The following is a 23,623-nucleotide window of genomic DNA, read 5'->3' as shown; positions in this document are numbered from 1 at the left end:
CCCCACCGCGCGCGACGCCCCGCCCCGCCCCGCCCCGCCCGTTGGGCACGTGACCGCGCCCCCGCGGAGGCAACGGCGTCTGCGCAGACCTGAGCCGCGCTGGGCGAGGAAGTTCGGGACAACCCCCCAGCCAAGGAGAAAGGAAACAGGGCCCGCCGACACGAGGTTCATTTGCATCATCCTCCGCCCCGCCCCCTTTGCACGGGTGGGGGATCGCAGTGTGAGGGGCCGGGTCTGGAAGGGGGCGTTTCCTGCATGTTGGAATCAAGTGGCGTTGGCGGGGCGGAGTACGCAAATGATGTGATTTACATGGACAGGCCCACCCCGCGTTGCCCCCCAGCGCGGGCACCTGGTTCGGCAGCGCGGTGCGCGTGACTTCATTTGCAGGGTCAGCTCCTCCTCCTCCTCGCAGCCCAGGAACGGGGGTGAGAGATGGAGAAATGGCTGCGCAGTTAGTTGGGAAATGTATGTAAATTCGCACGTCAGTAAGTAATTTACATAAGTATCTTTTATAACGGAGGAGAAAAAGTGCGGGATGCCCTTGAGAAAAGGGAACACGGACTAGAAGGGATGTTGTGCCAATGTGTATTTTCAAGACCCGCTCCGCCCTGCCCCCTCGGGACAATCGTGGGAATCAGAATAAAGAACCAGGGAAAGTCTGGGCAACAGAGTGAGACCTTATTTTACACAAAATTTAAAATGAAACAAAAAAAATCCACGGAATGCTAGAGTTGGGAACATTTTGGGGGACTAAGGAGATAAGGTCATTTTGAATGCCCCGTCCCCTCCACCGTAGCTCTGGAGAGCTGGGACTCAAGGCTCCCGCGGGGTCGGTAAGGCGGACGCGGAGGTGGGAGGGCGACGAGCAACTGGGAATGTCTTCAGGGGGCTGCACCAGTCCCCAGCAGGACACCTGAGGGCGTAGGGCGGTTCGCGTGAGCACAAGGACATGCATACTGGTATCTACACATGCGTGAGGATTGCACAAAAACCCGCAGTCTTCAGGGCACACACACGGTTCATAGCCACACAAGGGTGTTTCTTGTTTAGTTTTGTTTTTGAGATGTGCCCTTCTGCCCAGGCTGAAGTGCTGTGGCACGATCACAGTTCACTGCAGGCCCAACCTCCCAACTAAAGTGATCCTCACAACTCAGCTTCCGGTGTAGCTGGGACGTCAGGTGTGTACCATGACACCTGGCTAACTTTTTCTGTTTTTTATTTTTGTAGATAGGGTCTCTCTGTGTTGCCCAGGCTAGTCTCCAACTCCTGGGCTCAAGTGATCCATCTGCCTTGGCCTCCCAAAGTGCTGGGATTACAGGCATGAGCCACCACACCTGGCCACACATGGGTGTTTAAAAGGAGCCAAATTCACACCAAAACACACACAGACCTCAGGGGCACACATGCACAGGCACACAAGCAGTAGTGAGTCACTGCCTCTGATTCTCACGCATCAGACATGCACAGACCGGAGGCCCACCTATAGGTCCAAATTCCCATCCCTTGGCCTTGATGTCCCAAACAATACCAGCCTCACCAATACAATCACCAAGGCCACAGAGCAGTTACAGCTATCAGCGTCACACACAACCAGCACACATTCCTATAGACATCATCCCATACGCAGGTACTGGAAACATGTACACATGTCACAAACACAGGGACATCAGCATGTTTACACACTTGAGCTTAAAACACAGATTGTCACAAACTGTCCACACAGTAACAAATTCCCTCCCTCCACAACAGGCACCTGAGTCATCATGCTTGGTATACTCCGCACCATGTCCAATCAGGAAACAAGGCCCCCAAGGCCATGCTGGTGGCTCACACCTGTAATTCCAGCACTTTGGGAGGCCGAGGCGGGTGGACCACCTGAGGTCGGGAGTTTGAGACCAGCCTGACCAACATGGAGAAACCCCATCTCTACTAAAAATACAACATTAGCCGAGCATGGTGGCGCATGCCTGTAATCCCAGCTACTCGGGAGGCTGAGGCAGGAGAATCTCTTGAACCCGGGAGGTGGAGGTTGTGGTGAGCCAAGATCGTGCCATTGCACTCCAGCCTGGGCAACAAGAAGGAAACTCCCATCTCAAAACAAACAAACAAACAAAAAACAGAAACAAGGCCCCCAAACACCATGACATTTGATTCTTCCATCAGGGACCTCTTCCATCTCCCTGCCATCTCAGAATAATGGAGGCCAAGACACAGGTGTAAACAATGCTTTATGGGGGTAGGGTGGGTGCTGGACAGGCCTCCAGGTAATAAATAACAGGTACTAGCAACAGCAGGGCCAGGCGGGGAGGTAGGGACAAATGACCCTGGTCTCAGGCTTTGGGAGCTCTTGGGGTATGGTTAGGGGTTCAGGGGGACAGAGGTTAGCCAAGACAGAGGAAGCAGCAGCAGGTACGGGATCCCCCTTCCCCCGTGGCTCAGTCTTGCCCCAAAGCCAGGCCCCACCAAGGAAGGGGGACAGGTGGCGGTGCAGCTTCTCCGGGGCCAGGGCAGGTTGGGACACGGCCTCTCGGAGCCTGGGCCTGGGCCCCAGCCGGAAGGGCAGGGCTGGTCCTGAAGAACAGGTGAGCTGAAAGAGAAGGGTGTGGTGACCTGCAGGGTCCCTGGGGTCTGTCCAGCTGGTCTCTATCTCATTTCCAGGTATTTCCCTGCCCTCCTATCTGCATCGGTCTGTCCATACCTTTCTTCTCCCAGTTTCTACATTGTCTGATTTTCCGTCTCTCCCCTGCAGGTAATTTGGGGCTTGCGCTGAGGGTACCTGCATCTCCCTGTTTGTTTGCCTCAGAAAGCTGTCTAAGTCTGTATTTTTTTGTTGTTCTTTTTTTTTTTCTCTCTCTCTTTCTGTCTAAGTCTGTAAAGCCACATTTCAACATCTAAATATCATGAATCTGGCTGGACGCAGTGGCTCACGCCTGTAATCCCAGCACTGTGGAAAGCCAAGGCGGGAGGATTGCTTGAGCCCAGAAGTTTAAGACCAGCCTAGGCAACACCACAAAACCCCATCTCTACAAAAAAATATAAACATTAGCCAGGCGTAGTGGCATGCACCAGTAGTCCCAGCTACCTGGGGGGCTGAGGTGGGAAGATGGCTTGAGCCTGAGAGGTGGAGGTTGCAGTGAGCCAAGATTGTGCCACTGCACTCCAGCCTAGGCAACAGAGTGAGACTGTCTCAAAAAAATAAATAGGCTGGGCGCGGTGGCTCACACCTGTAATCCCAGCACATTGGGAGGCCGAGACGGGCAGACCACAAGGTCAGGAGTTCAAGACCAGCATGGCCAATGGTGAAACCCCCGTCTCTACTAAAAATACAAAAATTAACCGGGCATGGTGGCAGGTGCCTGGAGTCCCAGCTGCTTGGCAGGCTGAGGCAGGAGAATCGCTTGAACCCAGGAGGCGGAGGTTGCAGTGAGCCAAGATCACACCACTGCACTCCAGCGTGGGTGACAGAGGGAGACTCTGTCTCCAAAAAAAATTAAATAAATAAATAAATAAAATGAACCTGCCTTTGTATTTTTCTGTGTCCCTCTATGTTCCTGGATCACCCTGGCTCTGTCTCATTTCAGTGTTCCCCAAACTGGGGAGACGTTAGGTTAGTGTTTCTCACTTTGGTTGTATATAGCATTAACTGGGAGCTTCCAGAAATGCTGAAACTGGCTGGCTCATGTCTTTAATCCCAGCACTTTGGGAGGCCACAGCGGGAGAATTGCTTGAGGCCAGGAGTTTGAGACCAGCCTGGGCAACATAGTGAGACCCCATCTCTATGTTTTAATTAAGCAAAAGAAAAAAGTCCTGAAACCACTTCAGAATCTCTGGGGTGAGGCCTGGGCATCAGTATATTTTAAAGTTCTCCAGGTAATTCTAACCTGTGTCACTACCTTGATGGGAAAATCAGTTTGGTGGGCCTTGACCAATTTTTAAAATCAAATAGAATAGCATAGAACAGCAAGTATCAGAGTGCATCATAAATAATACGAATAGGCCGGGTGCGGTGGCTCAACCTGTAATCCAGCACTTTGGGAGGCGAGACGGGCGATTGCGAGGTCAGGAGATCCGAGACCATCCTGCAACACGGGAAACCCCGTCTCACTAAAAACTACAAAAAAAAAAACAGCCGGGCGAAGGCGGCGCCTGGTAGCCCAGCTACCGGGAGGCTGCGGAAGGAGAATGGCGTGAACCCGTGGAGGCGGAGCTTGCGATGAGCTGAGATCCAGCCACGCACTCCAAGCCTGGGACAAAGCGAGCCTCCGTCCAAAAAAAAAAACAAATATAAATATATATATACATATCTGTTGGTTGGGCGGGGTGCAGTGGTTCACACCTATAATCCCTAGCACTTTCGGGAGGTAAAGCAGAGAGATCACTAGCCCAGGAGTCGAGACCAGCTGGGCAACACAACACTCTCTCTACACAAAATAAAACATTATTACAAAAAAATTTTTTTTTTAATGCAGGTGCATCACCTGAGGTCAGGAGTTTGAGACCAGCCTGGACAACATGTTGAAACCCTGTCTCTAATAAAAATACAAAGAAATTAGCTGGGCATGGTGGTGGACACCTGTAATCCCAGCTTGCTAGGGAGGCTGAGGCAGGAAAATCACTTGAACTCAGGAGCCAGAGGTTTCAGTGAGCCGAGATCACACCATTGCACTCCAGCGTGGGCAACATGAGCAAAACTCCATCTCAAAAAATAATAATAATTTAAAAAGATATATTATATTGGTTGGCTGGGCTCGGTGGCTTATGTTTGTAATCCTAGCACTTTGGGAAGCTGAGGTAGAGGATTGCCTGAGGCCAGGAGGTTTTTTTGTTTTGGTTTGGTTTGGGTTTTTTTTTTTTTTTTTTTTTTGAGACGGAGTCTCGCTCTGTCACCCATGCTGGAGTAAAGTGGCGCGATCTCGGCTCACTACAACCTCTGCTTCCAGGGATCAAACGATTCCTCTGCCTCAGCCCCGAGTAGCTGGGATTATAGGCGCATGCCACCACGCCCAACTAATTTTTGTATTTTTAGTAGAGATGGGGTTTTACCATGTTGGTCACCCTGGACTCAAACTCCTGACCTTGTGATCTGCCCGCCTCAGTCTCCCGAAGTGCTGGGATTACAGGTGTGAGCAACCACACCCGGCAAGGCCAGGAGTTTAAGACCGACCTGGCTAACATAGAACATACCTCAAAAAAAAAAAAAAAGAAAAGAAAAAAGGAAAAGAGGCCAGGCATGGTGGCTCCCACCTGTAATTCCAGCACTTACAGGAATGCTGAGGTGGATGAATCGCTTGAGCTCAGGAGTTCGAGACCAGCCTGAGCAACATAGTGAAACCCCATCTCTTCAAAAAATAAAAATACAAAAATTAGCCAGGTGTGGTGGTGCACACCAGTAGTCCCAGTTACTTGGGAGGCTGAGATGGGAAGATGACTTGAGCCCAGGAGGTCAAGGCTGCAGTGAGCTGAGATGGTGCCACGGCACTCCAGCCTGGGTTACAAAGTGAGAATCTTCTAAAAACAAAGGTAAAGCAAAAAAATATTATATTGGCCAACAGAGACAGAAAACAAATTGGTAGTTGCCAGGGGATGGGGGAATGGAGAGTGACTGCTTAATAAGTATGGGGTTTCCTTTTAGGGTAATGAAAACGTCCTGAGGCCGGGCGCAATGGCTCACGCCTGTAATCCCAGCACTTAGGGAAGCCGAGGTGGGTGGATCACCTGAGGTCAGGAGTTCGAGCCAGCCTGGCTAACATGGTCAAACCCCGACTCTACTAAAAATACAAAAATTAGGTGGGTGTGGTGGTGCATGCCTGTAATTATAGCTACTCCAGAGGCTGAGGCAGGAGAATCGCTTGAACCCGGGAGGCGGAGGTTGCAGTGAGCCAAGATCGCTCTACTGCACTCTATCCTGGGTAACAGAGCGAGACTGTGTCTCAAAAAAAAAAAAAAAGAAAAGAAAACATTCTGGAACAACACAGAGGTGGTGATTGCACAACCCTGTGAATGTACTAAATGCCATTGAATTGTACACTCTGAAAAGTCACGTAAATGTATGTTATGTGACTTTCGCTTCAGTGCCAAAAAATGAAAGAATACTGGTGGTAGGAAAATGTGTTTGAGTTTTATATGTGGGTGGGATCTTCTACAGTCAGTCCTAGATCAACACATAAAATATATTTATTCCTGCAGATCGCAGTCAACAAAGTGTGGAAAAAGCCTTGCCTTGTTACATTTGACCTGCTGAGGGCAAACTCTAGGACAGAGTCTCTGCTAACGCCCTGAGGTGAAGAGGACACACCCATTCCTTTGAGCTCAGCCCAAAGATGGATAAGAAGAAAACTTTAAAAACAGCCCTCATCGATCAAGTCTTGACCATAAGGCGCCATTCTGAGCACTTTCGTAAATTAACTTATTTCTTCTCAACACCTAGAGAAGCAGGTGCTATTATCAGCCTCATTTTACAGATAAGCAAACTTCTTGCTCAGGCACAGCAGGTGCAAAGTCCTGGAAGGACAAGAGAGCACTTTCTGAAGACATCATCCTTGATTCCTCTCTCTCTCTTTCAGATTACACATCCATTCCATGAGGAAATCATGTTAGCTCTGCCTTCCAAGTAGATCCAAGGTCTAACCACCTGTTCCCCACCTGTCCCACCCTGGAGCTGCCAAGGGCTGGGAGGAGATTGAGCATGAAGTATAGAAGGGAGAATTGGCAAGACATACACATCCCCAAGAGAGGCGGGGATGGGACCAAATCCTGCAGGGTTTTGAAAGCCTGTTGAGAAGTTTGGGTCCCGGTGCAGTGGCTCACGCCTATAATCCCAGCACTTTGGATGCTGAGGTGGGTGGATCACTTGGGGCCAGGAGTTTGTGAGCAGCTGGCCAACATGGTGAAACCCTGTCTCTACTAAAAATACAAAAAATTGGCAGGCGTTGGTGGCCGGTGCCAATAGTCCCAGCTACTCAGGAGGTTGAGGCACCAGAATTGCTTGAACCCAGGAGCGGAGGTTGCGGTGAGCTGAGATCATGCCACTGCACTCCAGCCTGGGTGACAGAGTGAGACTCTATCTCAAAAAAAAAATAAAAAAAGTTTGGACCAAGCATGGAGGAACAAGTAGTGCTTCCTGGAGGAGGGAAGGAGGTTGCCAGGGAAAATAGGGTAGGAATGGTGTTGCAGGCAGAGGCCCAGCATGAGCAAGGGCCCAGAGGAATGGGAAGAACTTCAGTGTGGCTGGAGTGGCCTGAGAGGTAGGGAGACGGACAAGTGGCTGAGGCCGGTGAGGCTGGGCTGGCAGGGGCCAGTCCCTGCAGAGGGTCAAACACCAGGCTGAAGAGTTCAGCTGTGTCCTGGGACCCTGAGAGGCATGGATGGTTTTGAACAAGGGAGTGAGAGGAGCAGATGTGTGTGTTAGAAAGACCCACTGGCCGCATCAAAAGGAGACAGGATTGGCCGGGCGCAGTGGCTCAGGCCTGTAATTCCAGCACTTTGGGAGGCCAAGGCGGGTGAATCACCTGAGGTCAGGAGTTCGACACCAGCCTCACGAACGTGGCAAAACCCATCTGTATTAAAAATACAAAAATTGCTGGGCGCAGTGGCTCAAGCCTATAATCCCAGCACTTTGGGAGGCCGAGATGGGCGGATCACGAGGTCAGGAGATCGAGACCATCCTGGCTAACACGGTGAAACCCCGTCTCTACTAAAAAAAATACAAAAAACTAGCCGGGCGAGGTGGCGGGCGCCTGTAGTCCCAGCTACTCGGGAGGCTGAGGCAGGAGAATGGCATAAACCCGGGAGGCGGAGCTTGCAGTGAGCTGAGATCCGGCCACTGCACTCCAGCCTGGGCGACAGAGCTAGACTCCGTCTCAAAAAAAAAACAAAACAAAACAAAAAAAATACAAAAATTGACCAGGTGCAGTGGCTCACACCTGTAATCCCAGCACTTTGGGAGCCAAGGCGGGTGGATCCATGAGGTCAGGAGATCGAGAACCTCCTGCGCTAACATGGTGACCACGTCTCTACTAAAAATACAAAAATTAGCCAGACATGGTGGCACGTGCCTGTAGTCCCCAGCTACTCGGCAGGCTGAGGGCAGAAGACTCGCTTGAACCCAGGAGGCGGAGGTTGCAATGAGCCAGACCGTGCCACCTGCACTCCACCTGGGTAAGCAGAGTGAGACTCCGTCTCAAAAAACAAAACAAAAACAATAAAAAATTAAAGCTGGCATGGTGGTACACGCCTGTGTAATCCCAGCTACTTGGGAGGCTGAGGAGGAGGATTCACTTGAACCCAGGAGGTGGAAGGTCAACAGTGAGCCAAGATGGTGCCACTGCGCTACAGCCTGGGTGACAGTGAGATTCTCTCTAAAACAAAACAAGAACAAAAAAATGGCTCACGCCTGTAATCCCAACACTTTAGGAACCCGAGGGCAGGCAGATCACGAGGTCGGGAGATTCGAGACCAACCCGGCTAACATGGTGAAACCCCGTCTCTACTAAAAAAAATACAAAAAATTAGCCGGGCATGGTGGCGGGCGCCTGTAGTCCCAGCTAGCTCGGGAAGGCTGAGGCAGGAGAATGGCGTAAACCGGGAGGCAGTAAGCTTGCGTGAGCAAGATCACGCCACTGCACTCCAGCTGGGTAACAAAGCGAGACTCTTGTCTCAAAAAAATAATAAAAAAGACAGGACCGAAGAAAAAAAAAAAAAAAAGATTGCCAAAACTGGAAGACAAAGAGTCCTATGGGAAGGACATGGACCTATTCCCTTCTCAGGCCATTCCTCTGCCACCCTCGTCCTGTCCTCCACCCATTTTCCTCCCTGGACTTTGCAGCAGCTTCCTCTCTGGTGTCCTGGTGACCCCTCTGCCCCTCACAGCCTCTTCTCTTTATGCAGGCAGAGGAATCTATGAACCCCTGAATTGGATCCTGTCCCTCCTCTGTTTCAGAGCTTCCTGTGGCTCCCACACAGATATAAGCCAGAGGCTTCCCCCAGGGCCTACAGGCCGCTAACTGATCTGCTTCCCCACCCCGACGCCATCTCATGCTGTACCTGCAAAACACACACAGGTCCTCCATGACGCCCACAGCTGGTTGCTTCCGGTTACCCTCACCCACGCCAGGCATGCACCTCACTAGCAGCGTTGGCACTTGTGTGCTCTCGGCCACGCTCTTGCTCCAGATCCCCACAGGCCCCCCTCATCTCCCCTCCTTTACTCAAATGTCATCTTCTCAGTGAGGCTTCCATCATCTTGTTTAAAAGTACACTCTAGGCTAGGTGCGGTGGCTGACACCTGTAATCCCAGCACTTTGGGAGGCTGAGGTGGGCGGATCACCGAGGTCAAGAGATCGAGACCAACCTGGCCAACATGGTGAAACAGTCTCTACTAAAATACAAAAATTTAGCTGGGCATGGTGGCACACACCTGTAGTCCTACCTACTCGGAAGGTCGAGGCAGGAGAATCACTTGAACCCAGGGGCAGAGGTTTGCAGTGAGCCAAAGATCATGCCACTGCACTCCAGTATGGGACGAGCCGAGACTCCATCTCAAAAAAAAAAAAAAAAAAAAGAAAAAAAGAGGCCGGGCGCGGTGGCTTCAAAGCTGTAAATCCCAGCCTTTGGGAGGCCGAGACGGCGGATCACGAGGTCAGGAGATCAGACCATCCCCTGGCTAACATGGTAAACCCGTCTCTACTAAAAATACAAAAAATTAGCTGGTGCGTGGTGGCGGGCACCTGTAGTCCAGCTACCTCAGGAGGCTGAGACAGGAGAATGGGGGCGTAAACTCGGGAGGCAGAGCCTTTGCAGTGAGTCCGATGATCCGGCCTACTGCACTCCATGCCTGGGCGACAGAGCGAGACCCTCTGTCTAAAAAAAAAAAAAAAAAAAAAGAAAAGAAAACAAGGACGGGTACAGTGGCTCACACCTGTAATCCCAGGACTTTGGAAGGCCAAGGCGGGCAGATCACCTGAGGTCGGGAGTTCCAGACCAGCCTGACCAACATGGAGAAACCCCGTCCGTCTCTACTAAAAATACAAAATTAGCCAGGCGTGGTGGCACATGCCTGTAATCCCAGCTACTCAGGAGACTGAGGCAGGAGAACTGCTTGAACCCAGGAGGCAGAAGTTGCGGTGAGCCAAGATTGAGCCATTGCACTCCAGCCTGGGCAACAAAAGTGAAACTCCACCTCAAAAGAAAAAAAAAAGTACACTCTTGGCCAGGCGCAGTGACTCACGCCTGTAATCCCAACATTTTAATAGGCTGAGGGTGGGTGGATCACTTGAGGTCAGGAGTTTGAAACCAGCCTGGCCAACATGGTGAAACCCCGTCTCTACTAAAAATACAAAAAATTAGCCGGGCGTGGTGGTAGTCACCAGTAATCTCAGCTACTCATGAGGCTGAGGCGGGAGAATCACTTGAACCCCAGAAGTGGAGGTTGCAGGGAGCCGAGATCATGCCACAGCACTCCATCCTGGGTGACAGAGCAATACCCCGTCTCAAAGAAAAAAAAAGTACACTCCTCCACCCTATCCACCCATTTGTGCTTGTTTTATTTTTCTCCATAGTTCTTACCTTCCTCACTACTACGTACTTTACTTATGTATTTCTCTTCTTTTCTTTTTTTTTTTTTTGAGACAATCTCGTTCTGTCACCCAGGCTGGAGTACAGTTGTGCGTGGTCACAGCTCACTGCAGCCTCGAACTCCTGGGCTCAAGTCATCCTCCCACCTCAGCCTCCTGAGCAGCTGGGACTCCAGGTGCACACTACCACGCCTGACTAATTTTAAAAAACTTTTTGTGGAGATAAAGTTGCTTTGTTGCCCAGCCTGGTCTCAAAGTGATCTTCCCATCTCACCCTGCCAAAGTGGTGGGTTTACAGGTGTGAGCCACTGCACCCAGCCGACTTACATCTCGTTTATCACCTGTCTCCTCCAAAGAGAATGTCAGCACCATGGGGATGGGAGTCTGTTTTACTCCCTGCCATAGCCCCAGTGCCTTGAGCAGGGCCTGGCACACAGCAGGCACTCAATAAATCGTTGGAGAACTATGAATGGAAGGGTCAAGGTCTAGAGCAGGAAGCTGGCCTGGAGCTGCAGGGGACAGGTGGATTCCCTGTGGCCCGGAAGGTGTCTTTTTTTTTTTTTTTTTTGAGACAGAGTCTTGCTCTGTCGCCCAGCCTGGAATGCAGTGGCTAAATCTTGGCTCACTGCAACCTCCACCTCCCAGGTTCAAGTGATTCTCCTGCCTCAGCCTCCCAAGTAGTTGAGAATATAGGCATGTACCACCATGCCTGGCTAATTTTTGTATTTTTAGTAGAGAAGGGGTTTCACCATGTTGGCCAGGCTGGTCTCGAACACCTGACCTTATGTATCCCCCCCTGCATCACATGCAACCCCTCTGCCTGTGTCCCCTCATCCCACCCTGACCCCTCTGCCTGCCCTATCCCACCCCTGATCCCTCTGCCTGTACCCCGACCCTGGCCCTGACACCCCTGGGCCTCTCCCCTGCTGGCTCTGACCCATCTCCCCCAGTCTCCCAGTGCTTCCCCATCTGGTCCTGACCTTTCTTTCTTTTTTTTTTTTTTGAGATGAAGTCTCGCTCTTATCAGCCAGGCTAGAGTGCAATGGCATGACCTCAGCTCACTGCAACCTCCACCTCCTGGGTTCAAGCTATTCTCCTGCCTCAACTTCCGAAGTAGCTGGGATTACAGGCGTCCGCCACCACACCTGGCTAATTTTTGTATTTTTAGTAAAGGGGGGGGGGGTTTCACCATGTTGGCCAGACTGGTCTCGAACTCCTGACCTCAGGTGATCCGCCCACCTCAGCCTTCCAGAGTGCAGGGATTACAGGTGTGAGCCACTGTGCCCAGCCTGGCCCTGACCTTTCTGAGCTGTCACTGTCTGGAAGTGGGTCTGTCCCTCCACCCCCACCCAGTGAACTGCCTCCGCCCACCTGGGCCTCCCAAAGTGCTGAGATTACAGGCAACTGCGCCCAGCCAGATGCCTCCTTTAGCTTATGTGTTTTTGCATCTTTCTCTCTCACTCTGTTTCTCTTGCCATGACATATTCAGTGTCTATCTCTACACCACCTCCCCCACTCCCAAGAAACCACCCTGCCTCTCTGAGCCCCCAGTGTCCCACCTGGCTCCACAAGGCTCAGCAGCCACACGGCTGAGGGGCCACGGCCTGGGCACTCCGAGGCTGCCGAAGCTGGCGGAGGGACGCATCCCCATACTGAATGCCGGATCCCATCCTCTCGGGGTCTAGCTCACCTGTCGGGGAAGGGGAGAGGTCAGCACTGGTTGCCTGGAGACCCCCAGGCCTGCCCTCTGCTCCCACTCGAGCCGGTAGGGGCCTCACCTGAGTCAATCTTGTTGAGGATGGTGCGGGCACACTTGAGGAATGCCTCTTCCACATTCTCACCTGTGAGAGCACTGGTCTCCAGAAACATCAGCTCTGCAGGGGCACACACTCTGAGGTCAGGGCCCCAGTAAGTCCCCACCCTCCACTGAGCTCTCACCTGCTGACTCTCATCCTGTTCCTCCAATGTTCCATCTCCGCTTACCCTCACCTCAGGCCTCTGCGCATGCCATTTCCTTGCCACTGATGTCCGCTTCCCCATATGCCCACCCAGCTCTTCCTTCAGAGCTCAGCTCACACAGCTCCTCCTCCAGGAAGTCCTCCCTGACTTCCTAGGCTGGGTTAGGTGCCTACTTAGGGCTCCCACAGCTTCTTGTGGCCCCCTATCCTGGCCCTGACCCCTCTCCTTGTGCCTCCTCATCCTGGCCCCAACCCTCTGCCTGGGTCCCCATCGTACCCCCCAGACCCTTCTGCCTGGGCCTGCCCCATTCCACCCCTGACCCCTCTGCCCGGGCCTGCCCCATTCTACCCCTGACCCTTCTGCCTGGGCCTGCCCCATTCCATCCCTGACCCCTCTGCCCATGCTCCCCCGTCCCATGCAACCACTCTGCCTGTGCCCCCCCAAACCTGGCTTTGACCCCTCTACCTGGGCTCCCCATCCCACCCCAACCCTCTGCTCATGCTCCCCATTCCATGTAACTCCTCTCCCTGTGCCCCCTCATCCCACCTGACCCCTATACCTGTGCCTGCCCTATCCTAGCCCTGATCCCTCTGCCTGTGTTCTCCATCCCACCCCAATCCCTCTGCCTGCTCCCCTAGTCCTGGCCCTGACCCCTCTGGGGCTCTTCCCTGCTGGCTCTCACCCCTCTCTCCTGGTGCTTCGCCATCAAGCCCTGACCTTTCTGGGCTGTTACTGTCTGGCAAGTGGGCCTGTCCTTCCACCCCCACCCACTGAACTGTGAGCTCCATGCAGGTTGGGCCTAGGGCTGTCTCCAACACTGTGTCCCTAGCACCATCTAGGACAGGCACAGGCCAACAGCCTCGTGACAAGGTCCCACAGTCAGAAAATCAGAGCTGGATTCGCACCCACACCTCTCTGATGGCAAAACCTCCTTTAAAACCTGGAGGTTGCAAGGCCGGGCACGGTGGCTCAAGCCTGTAATCCCAGCACTTTGGGAGGCCGAGACGGGCGGATCACGAGGTCAGGAGATCGAGACCATCCTGGCTAACACGGTGAAACCCTGTCTCCACTCAAAAGAATACAAAAAACTAGCCGGGCGAGGTGGCGGGCGCCTGTAGTCCCTCCCAGCTACTCGGGAGGCTGAGGCAGGAGAATGGCGTGAACCCGGGAGGCGGAGCTTGCAGTGAGCCGAGATCGTGCCACTGCACTCCAGCCTGGGCGACAGAGTGAGACTCCGTCTCAAAAAAAAAAAAAAAAACCTGGAGGTTGCAAACCAGGGGAACATAAGCAGATCTCAAGCCACCAGATGTGGGTGGTTTGGCCAACACAAAGTTTTCAAATGAGTTTATACTTACAAACCATTTTTGTTTTTTTTCTTTGAAACAAAGTATCTCTCTGTCCCCTAGGCTGGAGTGCAGTGGTGCGATCATAGATCACTGCAGCCTCGAACTTCTGGGCTCAAGTGATCCTCCTGCCTCAACCTCCTGAGTAGCCTGGACCACAGGCATATGCCACCACACCTAGCTATTTTTTTTTCTTTTTTTGTAGAGGTGGGGTCTCTGTTACACAGGCTGGTCTCAAACTCCTGACCTCAAGTGATCCTCCTACCTTGGCCTCCCAAAATGCTGGGATTACAGGTGTGAGCCATTGTGGTTGGCCCTTGCAAGCCTTTTGGTGTGGGTTGTCAGTATGCTGCACTCCTCTTAACACTAGTGCCTGTTACTCTAGGACCTACCCCATCCCATCTCCTATATTCAAAAATGTGCCTTTTGCCGGGTGTGGTGGCTCCCACCTGTAATCCCAGCACTTTGAGAGGCTGAGGCGGGCGGATCACAAGGTCAGGAGTTCAAGATCAGCCTGGCCAATATAGTGAAACCCCGTCTCTACTAAAAATACAAAAATGTGTGGTGGCGTGTGCCTGTAGTCCCAGCTACTCGGGAGGCTGAGGCAGAAGAATCACTTTAACCCAGGAGGCAAAAGTTGCAGTGAGCCGAGATTGTGCCACTGTACTCCAGCCTGGGCGACAGAGCAAGACACTGTCTCAAAAAAAAAAAAACTGCCTTTCAGGCCGGGCACGGTGGCTCAAGCCTGTAATCCCAGCACTTTGGGAGGCCGAGATGGGCGGATCACGAGGTCAGGAGATCGAGACCATCCTGGCTAATAGAGTGAAACCCTGTCTCTACTAAAAAATACAAAAAAAAAAAAACTAGCCGGGCGAGGTGGCGGGCGCCTGTAGTCCCAGCTACTCTGGAGGCTGAGGCAGGAGAATGGCGTAAACCCGGGAGGCGGAGCTTGCAGTGAGCCGAGATCCAGCCACTGCACTCCAGCCTGGGTGACAGAGTGAGACTCCGTCTCAAAAAAAAAAAAAAAAAAAAAACTGCCTTTCACCTAGGGCCATCGGGGGTTGCAATCTCTACATTAAACCAATACCCGGGAAGGTGTGGTAGGAGGAAAAATAGATAAAATAAAATATAATAAAAGAATTAATTAAACCAATACCCTATGCTGCCTCCCCACGGTAGGCGAAACCTTAGTAGCCAACATTAATCTAGCACCCGCTCCGTGGCAGTTGCTGAGGACTTTCCACAGACAATCTCCCTTAATCATCACAGCACACTGTGAGGCAGAAACACTGTGATCCCACTTTCCAGATGAGGAAACAGAACCAGTGTAATCACACAGCTCACTGGTGGCAACACTTAGGCTTTTTGTTTGTTTGTTTTTTGTTTTTTTTTTTTTGGAGACAGGGTCTTGCTCTGTCTCCTAGAGTACAATGTCGTGATCACGGTTCACTGAAGTCTTAAAAACTCTCAGGCTCAGGTGATCCTCCTGCCTCAGCCTCCACTATAGCTGGGACTACAGGTATAAGCCACCACACCCACCTAATTTTTAAAATTTTTTGTAGAGATAGGATCTCACTATGTTGTCCAGGCTGGTCTCAAACTCCTGGGCTCAAGCAATCCTCCCACTTTGGCCTCCCAAACTGCTGGGATTACAGGTGTGAGCAACCACATCCAGCCAACACTCAATTTTGAACCCAGACCTCTGAACCTCCACGTGCCCCTGCCGGGCACAGCCACTCAGAGCCAGTAAACCCATGGTCCCTGTGGACTGTCCACCCCCACCACCACCTGGTCCACGACACAGCCCTCACCATTCTCCTGGGCAAAGCGGGAGGCCTCCAGGAAAGTGACCTCCCGCTCAGGGTCCAGGTCCTTCTTGTTGCCACAGAGGATGACCACGATGTTGGGGCTGGCCAGGGTGCGGGCATCTGTCAGCCAGGCAGCCAGTGAATTGTACGTCTCCCGGCTGTGGAGAAGGGAGAGGGGAGGGAGGCAGTGCAGAGAGGAGCCCCCCATGCCCTGCCCCACCCACCCCGGGCACCCACCTGGTGATGTCGTACACCAGCAGGGCTCCAGCCGCCCCTCGGTAATAACTCCGCGTCACCGACCTGTGGGGCCAGGGGGACCCAGTCACCCCCAAGGCTGGGATCTGCCCTGAGAATGCCCCCCTCTGCAGAGAGATACTGGTGGTTCGGAGGCCCCCCTTCACTGCTGGCCCATCCCCCAAAACCTGGCCTTGGTCGGGTCGCCATGCAATTCCTCTCTGTTCTTGCATCTTTGCAGTCCCTCTCTCTCTTTGCCTCTCTCAGCTTCTATCTCACTTAGCTGGCCAGCTGCCTCTGTCTGTAAGTCTCCCTGTCTTTGTCTCTCCCTGTGTCCCTGTCTTTCCATTGGTCTCTTTTTCTCTCTGTGTCTCTTACATGTGTGTCTTTTTTTTATTTTTATTTTTTTGATGGTCTTGCTCTGTAGCCCAGGTTAGAGTGCAGTGGCACGATCTTGGCTCACTGCATCCTCGAACTCCTGGGCTCAGTCTCCCAGGGGAGGGATCCTCCCACCTCAGCCTCTGGAGTATCTGGGACTACACGTGTGCACCACCACACCTGGCTAATTTCTTAATAGTTTTTGTAAAGATAGGGCTTTGCTAGGTTGCCCAGGCTGGTCTCCAACTCCTGGGCTCAAGTGATTCTCCTGCCTTAACCTATGTGTCTTTTTTTTTTTTTTAGTAAGAGTCTCACTCTGTCTCCCAGGCTGCAGTGCACCATGATCTCGGCTCACTGCAACCACTGCAACCGCCACTTCCTGGGTTCAGGTGATTCTCCCACCTCAGCCTCTTGAGTAGCCAGGATTACGGATGCATGCCACCACATCGGCTAATTTTTGTATTTTTCGTAGAGATGGGGTTTCGCCATGTTGGCCAGTCTGATCTCAAACTCTTCAAGTGATCTGCCCACCTCGGCCTCCCAAAGTGCTGGGATTACAGGCATGAGCCACTGTGCCCAGCCCTACGTGTCTTTTATTGATTGATTGATTGATTGAGATGGAGTTCTGCTCTTTCACCCAGGCTGAAGTGCAATGGCGTGATCCCGGCTCACTGCAACCTCTGCCCCCCGTATGCAAGTGATTCTCCTGCCTCAGCCTCCCAAGTAGCTGGGATTACAGGCATGCACTGCCACCTCCAGGTAATTTTTGCATTTTTAGTAGAGATGGGGTTTCGCCACGCTGGCCAGTGTGGTATTGAACTCCTGACCTCAAGTGATCCACCCGCCTAGGCCTCCCAAAGTGCAGGGATTATAGGTGTGAGCCACCGTGGCTGGCCCTATTTAATTTCCTATTTCTCCCTGTCTTGTTTGTTTGTTTCATCTCTCAGGCTCTCTCATGCTTACTTTTGCCTTCCCATGCATTTGTGCATTCGTTCATTCAACATTTTCTGAGCAAATCTCCCCTTTGCCTGGCCCTGCCCAAGCGCTGTGCAACATCTGCTTATCATTGTCCTTCTGTGTCAGGTGGAGGCTCCTTCCCAGTGTAGCCAACTCTGCATTCTCAGTCTCACCAGTCTGGGTCCTTCTGGAACTCATGCAATCATTCCACAAGCATTTACTAAACACTCACCGTAAACCTAGCCCATGCCACACACCTGTCTATCCTTCAGCCCCTCTCTCTGCCTCTGGGCTCTGTGCACCTCCCGCAGTGAATCCATACACAAGTATTAACTCACCAGCTACTAAGTGCTCCCATAGATCACACTTTTCCATGGACTGAATTCCCTCTATTTCTCTCCCTGCTCTCTGTCTGCTTCTCAGACTCGCCTAAGGTTTCTAGGTGTCGATCAACTTTTCTGCAGTCATTTCCTAAAGACCTACCACGTGTTGAGCCCTATGCATTTCCCTCTTCCTCTCCCACAACACGTCGATTTCTCCATTTCTCTTTTGGAAAGATGGGATTTCACAATGTTGCCCAGGCTGGTCTCAAACTCCTGGACTCAAGTGGTTCTCCTGCCTTGACCTGTGTGCCTTCAGTTCCCTATTTCTTGCTGTCTCTTTCTGTTCCATCTCTGTGGCTCTCATGCTCACCCTTGCCTTTCCATAAATCTATGCATTCATTCATTCAATGTCCAGCTACACCTGTCCGACTTGCCCTGTCTCTCTCTCTGCTTCTGACCTCTGTTTCTCTGTGTCTCCTCACCTCCCTTATTTATTTATTTATTTATTTATTTATTTATTTATTTATTTTTGAGACACAGTCTCGCTCTGTCATGCCAGCTGGGGAGAACTGGTGCGATCTTGACTCACTGCAACCTGTGCCTCCCAGGTTCAAGCAATTGTCCTGCCTCAGCCTCCCGAGTAACTGGCATCCACCAGCACAGCCTAGCTAAATTTTTTTGTATTTTTAGTAGAGACAGGGTTTCACCATGGTGGCAGGCTGGTCTCGATCTCCTGACCTCGTGATCCGCCCGTCTCGCCCTCCCAAAGTGCTGGGATTATAGGTGTGAGCCACTGTGCCAGGCCTCCTTACCTCTCTTATCATTCTCTCCAACTCTCTTAGTCTCTCTCTTGCTCTTTTCCTTTCTGGGTGTGTGTCTCTCAAGTTTCCCCTTCTCTTTCTGTTTCAGTGTCTCTCAGTCTCTATCCCTCACCCCCTCCCCAAGCTACTTTTCTCTCTCTCTTTTTCTTTCTTTGAGATGGGGTCTCGCTATGTTGCCCAGGCTGGTCTCGAACTCCTGGGCTCAGGCAATCTTCCCACCTTGGCCTCCCAAAGCACGGGGATTACTGGCATGAGCCACTGCACCTGGCCCCTACCTCTTTTTCTTCCGCCATCTCTTTCTCTCCAGTACTCCCTCTCTCCTTGGATATATATACCTGTTAACTATGGTGTCTCCCCTCTCAGTGTCTCCAAGTGACTCTACACACACGTCTCTCTCTCTCTTTCCTTCTCTCTCTCTCTCCTCAACACCCTTGGGAGCCCAGCCCACCTACCGAAACCGCTCCTGGCCAGCCGTGTCCCAAATCTGTAGCTTCACAGTCTTCCCACCCACGTTGACCACCCGGGATCCAAACTCCACGCCGATCGTGTGGTTGGAGTCCTGTTTGACTGGGAGTGGGAGGAACAGAAGGGGCAGTGCAGGGAGAGAGGAGGCAGCTCAGAGGATCCCCCATCCTCCAAGGCCTTCTCAGTCTCTACAAACCCATTCTCATTGCTGGAGTGACTGAGGTCAAGGAGAACCTAGTAAAGGACATATGACAAAGCAAGGACCAAAAAGACAGGACTGGACTTGTACCTATGGCCAGCCCTGCCCTCCCCACCAGCTGCCCACCAGCCCACACCATGCCCATAACCACAGCTCAGGGTTCCCAGGACCACTGCAGGAAACTCACACTTATTCTCAATGAACTGATGAAGGAGACATGATTTGCCAGTTCCTGCACTGCCAATCACCAGGAATTTGAAGAGGAAGTCTGACCAGATGGAGCCAAAATCAGGGATACCCACAGGGAGAGAAAGATACAGGGAAAAAGATGGATTCCAATCCAATCTGTCTCTCTAACCATCACAGTTAGAGGGAGAGAAACAGACATAGGCAGAAACAAACCAATAGGTAACAATAACAGATAACTCTTATGTAGTACTTGCCATGTGCCAGGTACATTCTATATATTTTTTTCAACTTTTATTTTAGGTTTAGGGGATACATGTGCAGGTTTTTTTTGTCCTTGTTTTTGTTTTTTCGAGACAGAGTTTCACTCTTTGTAGCCCAGGCTGGGGTGCAATGGCGCGATCTTGGCTCACCACAACTTCCACCTCCCAGGTTCAAGCAATTCTCCTGCCTCAGCCTCCCGAGCAGCTGGGACTACAGGCATGCGCCACCATGTTCAGCTAATTTTGTACTGTTAGTAGAGACGGGGTTTCTCAATGTTGGTCAGGCTGATCTCAAACTCCTGACCTCAGTGATCCGCCCGCCTTGGCCTCCCAAAGTGCTGGGATTACAGGCATGAGCCACCCTGCCCAGCCCACATGTGCAGGTTTGTTACATAGGTCAATTGTGTGTTGTTGTGGGCCAGGAACAGCTCTAAAGGTCTTTATTTACATCAACAGCTCCCATCATCCTCAGGAAAACTCTATGAGGGAGGCAGCCTAAACATTATTCCCATTTTCCAGATGAGGAAACAGACCAGAGAGGTTAACTGACTTGCCCCAAGTGACAGAGCTAGGCAGAAGTGAGATTCAAACCTAGGCCAAGGGCTCCAGAGTCCCAGATCTTAGCTATTTCATCGCTAAAGTCTCTTGATAGCTATTTAAACAAGGACTACCATCTAGCCCTTGTTCCTTTTCCCCTCCTGCCACCCTCTGACTCATTCACTCCACTATAGCTCCTGACCTTCAGTCTATTCCCTGAAAACGACAAGCTGGTTCTCACCTCAGGGTCTTTGCACTCTTCTCTTCTGTATTTGTTGAACGAATGCGGCTCCCTCTGACTCCTAAACCTGCGCTTCCTCCGCCTCCAATCACCACCTCCTGTGGTGCATCCCTACTGATTTTCCACCTCCCGACCTCTCCTTCCCTCCCTCTGCCCAGACCCTGGCTCCATTCTCATGCCTAAGCCCCACCCCTTGCCACTAAGTCCTGCCCCTAACTCAAGGACAGCCCATACCCAAACCCATTCCAGAGCTCTCTCCAGCCAGATCAGCCCCAGGGTCCCGAGCTTCCATCCAGTGTTCCCTCTAGCCCATAAGCCCGACTCCTGCCATTAACGCAGTCAGCCCCGCCCCTTCACTCAGGCTCCGCCCAGATCCATTAAGGCCCACCTCTTCCCTCAGGGCCTCCCTGAACCCCTAAGGACCAGTTCCCTCAAATCCCGCCCCAGATCTATTTAACCCACGCACCAGACCCTCAGGCTCCACCTAAATCGATTAAGCTCAGCCTCAGACCCACTAAACCCCTCCCAGCATCCACTGAGGCCCTGCCTCCATAACACCAGACCCCGCCCCCTGATCTACAAAGCCCCGCCCATTCCCACAGGCCGCATCCTCCCTGGGCCCAGACCCAGGACCCCGGCTTCGGCCCACCACCCTCACCGTAGGTCTCGGCCATGACTCGGTCGCGGCCGCTGAGGGCCGCAATATGGCGCCGCGGCCGCGCCTGCTCCTCGGCTGGCAGCCGCTCCACTCCGGCTACAGCCCCGGCTTCTTCCTACTCCCCGGGCCCGGCACCGCCACTTCCGCCTCCGCCCCCCTCCAGCGCGACCCGCTCCAGCAGCTGGATACCAGACCACGCTTTCCGAAGGGCGGGATTGGCGGACTCGCGGGCAGGGGGCAGGACAAAAGGCGCGGATTGGTGGCGTGAGAAGCCCAAAGGGGTGGAGCCAAGGCCAGCGATTGGCCGAGCAAGTGGGAAGGGACGTGCAGAGCTGCTTTGCCGAGCCGAGGAACGGATTTAGTCTGGAGTCCGGGGGCAGAGTCGAGTCTCCGGATTGGTTTGGAGCGGACTTGGGGGAGGGGATACGAATGCAAAGAAGGGGGCACGGGCAGGATTGACAGAAAGAGACTGGAAGAGGAGCTGATCTTGAGCTGGCGGGAGCGATTACTGGTCTCAAAGGCAAAAAGGAGGAAAACTCGGAAGATAGGCGCAGGTTACTTCCCGCCTCCCTTTGCAGATAATCTTCCAAGAAAACCTTTGCTCTGCGATTTATATCCTCCGCGTAGTCCGCTTGGCTCCCTCCCACTGGTCTAGAGAGGACACAACCCCCTAGTTGGGCTGCTTAGGTTTTCCTTTGCTTGTGTCCGAAACCTAAGCTTAGGAGCCCTCCTACCGCACAGGGCTTTCATCAGTGAAACACTGCCTAGCAACCACTGACGTTACCATATGCAGCGGGTTAATTGGTTAGATTCAGGAACCCAGAGAAACATTTTATTTGTATAGTCCCTACCCCACCCTACCCCACCCCAAAGACCACAAAGACAGGTCGTTTGCACTGGGCTGACTGTATTTGCATAAAGCCAGGGAGGGAAAACGGCAGGGCCAGCAGTAGGCTGAGCTCACTGGCAGTAGAAATCCCATTTCTGAAAAAGAGAAAGGGGAAACAGTGGAGAGAAAACCAGCGGTCACACCACAAAGGATCTAATGGTTTTAGCAAAGGCTGCAGTGGCAGGGCCCAGGTCTGGCCACACAAGTGCTACGCAAATTAGCCTAGAGCCCTCTAATCTTTGCACCTCCCAACTGGACCCATTTTACTGGTGAGAAAATTGAGGCAGGGAAAGAATTTCTCCCAGCGCACACACCTAGGGAGCCAAGGGTGGGAACATTTTTGCCCATCCCCACAACCTAAGGGTCCTCCCCCCAGATTTTTTGCCAGCCCCCATGACACTCACGTCTGTCTTCACATCGACTTTGCCAGGTTTCAGGGTCTGGTCCTCTCGGACAATGCTACTGGGGAAATAGCCCAGGCGAGCGGCCAGATCTCCATAGTACTCTCCCTGAACCTAGGGAAGATGAGTTAAAAGCTAGGGTCTGGGAAGATGGCAAGCTTATGCCTGCTGAAGGCTTTGCATTCTCCCTTCTCCCTGATCTCCACGTAACTGGCTCCATCCTTGTCATACGAATCTCAGCTTAAATGTCACCTGTTCAGAAGCCTTTTCTGACCACCCAAGTCAGTCTCTGTTCATTCTCACATCAGCGCATATTTGCTTCTATTATTATTATTATTATTTTGGAGACAGGGTCTCACTGTGTCGCCCAGGTTGGGGTGCAGTAGCATGATCATGGCTCACTGCAGCCTCAACTTCTGGGCTCAAGCAATCCTCCCACCTCAGCCTCTCGAGTAGCTGGGACCACAGATACACACCATGATGCCCAGTTAATTTTTAATTTTTTTTTTTGTAGAGATGGGGGGTCTTGCTATATTGCCCAGGCTGGTCTCGAACTCCTGGGCTCAAGCTATCCTCCCAACTTGGCCTTGCTTAGGATTACAGGTGTGAGCTACCGTGCCCGGCTGCTATTTTTTATGACTTGCTTTTTGCTCATTTCCCTCCATTAGAATAAAAAGGATCATTTGTTGTTGTATCTTGGTGTCTAGAACAGAACGTGGGACCATAGCAGGTGCCCTAAAATTGGTAAATAAAGTGAAAATAGGCTAGGGGCGGGGGCGGTGTCTCACATCTAGAATCCCAACACTCTGGGAGGCCAAGGTGGGCAAATCATGAGGTCAAGAGTTCAAGACCAACCTGGCCAGTACGGTGAAACCCTTTCTCTACTAAAAATACAAAAATTAGCCAGGTGTGGTGGCGCATGCCTGTAATGCCAGGTACTCGGGAGGCTGAGGCAGGAGAATCACTTGAACCCAAGAGGTGGAGGTTACAGTGAGCCGAGATTGCACCATTGCACTCCAGCCTGGGTGACACAGCAAGTCTCTGTCTTGGAAAAAAAATTAAAAATAAATAAATAAGGGCTGGGCGCAGTGGCTCACGCCTGTAATCCCAGCACTTTGGGAGGCTGAGGTGGGCGGATCACGAGGTCAGGAGTTCGAGACCAGCCTGGCCAATATGGTGAAACCCTGTCTCTACTAAAAATACAAAAATTAGCCAGGCGTGGTGGCGCGTGCCTGTAGTCCCAGCTACTCAGGAGGCTGAGGCAGGAGAATCGCTTGAACCCGGGAGGTGGAGGTTGCAGTCAGCCGAGATCGCACCACCGCACTCTAGCCAAGGCAACAGAGTGAAACGTTGTCTCAAAAAAGGGAGGGAGGGAGGGAAGGGAGGGAGG

The 23,623-nt window shown here is 52.3% G+C and overlaps 3 protein-coding genes and 1 long non-coding RNA gene across 7 annotated transcripts in view; 1 reads left to right on the top strand and 3 right to left on the bottom strand.

Moving 5' to 3' along the window:
- The window catches only part of EGLN2 (egl-9 family hypoxia inducible factor 2), a 14,253-nt gene extending 14,142 nt beyond the window's left edge, over positions 1 to 111 (bottom strand). Inside the window, exon 1 of the mRNA XM_017887425.1 lies at positions 90 to 111. The gene's annotated coding sequence lies outside the window, so the exon portion shown is untranslated. The remainder of the gene's footprint in view (positions 1 to 89) is intronic.
- Positions 112 to 2,209: 2,098 nt separating this feature from the next.
- Positions 2,210 to 21,492, bottom strand: RAB4B (RAB4B, member RAS oncogene family). The gene is made up of 8 exons (XM_017887434.1): positions 20,944 to 21,492; positions 19,246 to 19,326; positions 18,847 to 18,961; positions 15,919 to 15,981; positions 15,685 to 15,839; positions 12,350 to 12,445; positions 12,131 to 12,261; positions 2,210 to 2,587 (listed from the first exon to the last, which is right to left on the bottom strand). The coding sequence occupies exons 1-7, from the start codon at positions 20,957 to 20,959 to the stop codon at positions 12,146 to 12,148; spliced, it is 642 nt and encodes a 213-aa protein (XP_017742923.1). The 5' UTR covers positions 20,960 to 21,492; the 3' UTR covers positions 2,210 to 2,587; positions 12,131 to 12,145.
- LOC108539041 (uncharacterized) overlaps positions 21,407 to 23,623 on the top strand; it is a 3,583-nt gene continuing 1,366 nt past the window's right edge. Inside the window, exon 1 of the long non-coding RNA XR_001888258.1 lies at positions 21,407 to 21,497. This is a non-coding gene — a long non-coding RNA (uncharacterized LOC108539041). The remainder of the gene's footprint in view (positions 21,498 to 23,623) is intronic.
- The window catches only part of MIA (MIA SH3 domain containing), a 12,800-nt gene continuing 11,008 nt past the window's right edge, over positions 21,832 to 23,623 (bottom strand). For all 4 annotated transcript variants that reach the window (XM_017887435.1, XM_017887438.1, XM_017887437.1 and 1 more), the window contains 2 exons: positions 22,237 to 22,347; positions 21,832 to 21,927 (listed from right to left, as the gene is read on the bottom strand). In XM_017887435.1, the coding sequence (XP_017742924.1) occupies positions 21,904 to 21,927; positions 22,237 to 22,347 (135 nt within the window). In that variant the 3' untranslated portion in view covers positions 21,832 to 21,903. The remainder of the gene's footprint in view (positions 21,928 to 22,236; positions 22,348 to 23,623) is intronic.

Source organism: Rhinopithecus bieti, unplaced genomic scaffold (genome assembly GCF_001698545.2).
Source record: "Rhinopithecus bieti isolate Rb0 unplaced genomic scaffold, ASM169854v2 scaffold_15776, whole genome shotgun sequence".
NCBI classification, from domain to species: Eukaryota; Metazoa; Chordata; class Mammalia; order Primates; family Cercopithecidae; genus Rhinopithecus; species Rhinopithecus bieti.
The sequence above is the reverse complement of the archived record's forward strand: the minus strand, read 5'-3'. Positions and strand labels throughout refer to the sequence as shown.

Coding starts and splice junctions, on each gene's coding strand:
- RAB4B (XM_017887434.1), bottom strand. Junction 15,982..18,846: donor GCTGGCCAGGAGCGGTTTCG/GTAGGTGGGCTG, acceptor CTGGCCCCACAG/GTCGGTGACGCGGAGTTATT. Junction 12,446..15,684: donor CCGCTTTGCCCAGGAGAATG/GTGAGGGCTGTG, acceptor GTGCCCCTGCAG/AGCTGATGTTTCTGGAGACC.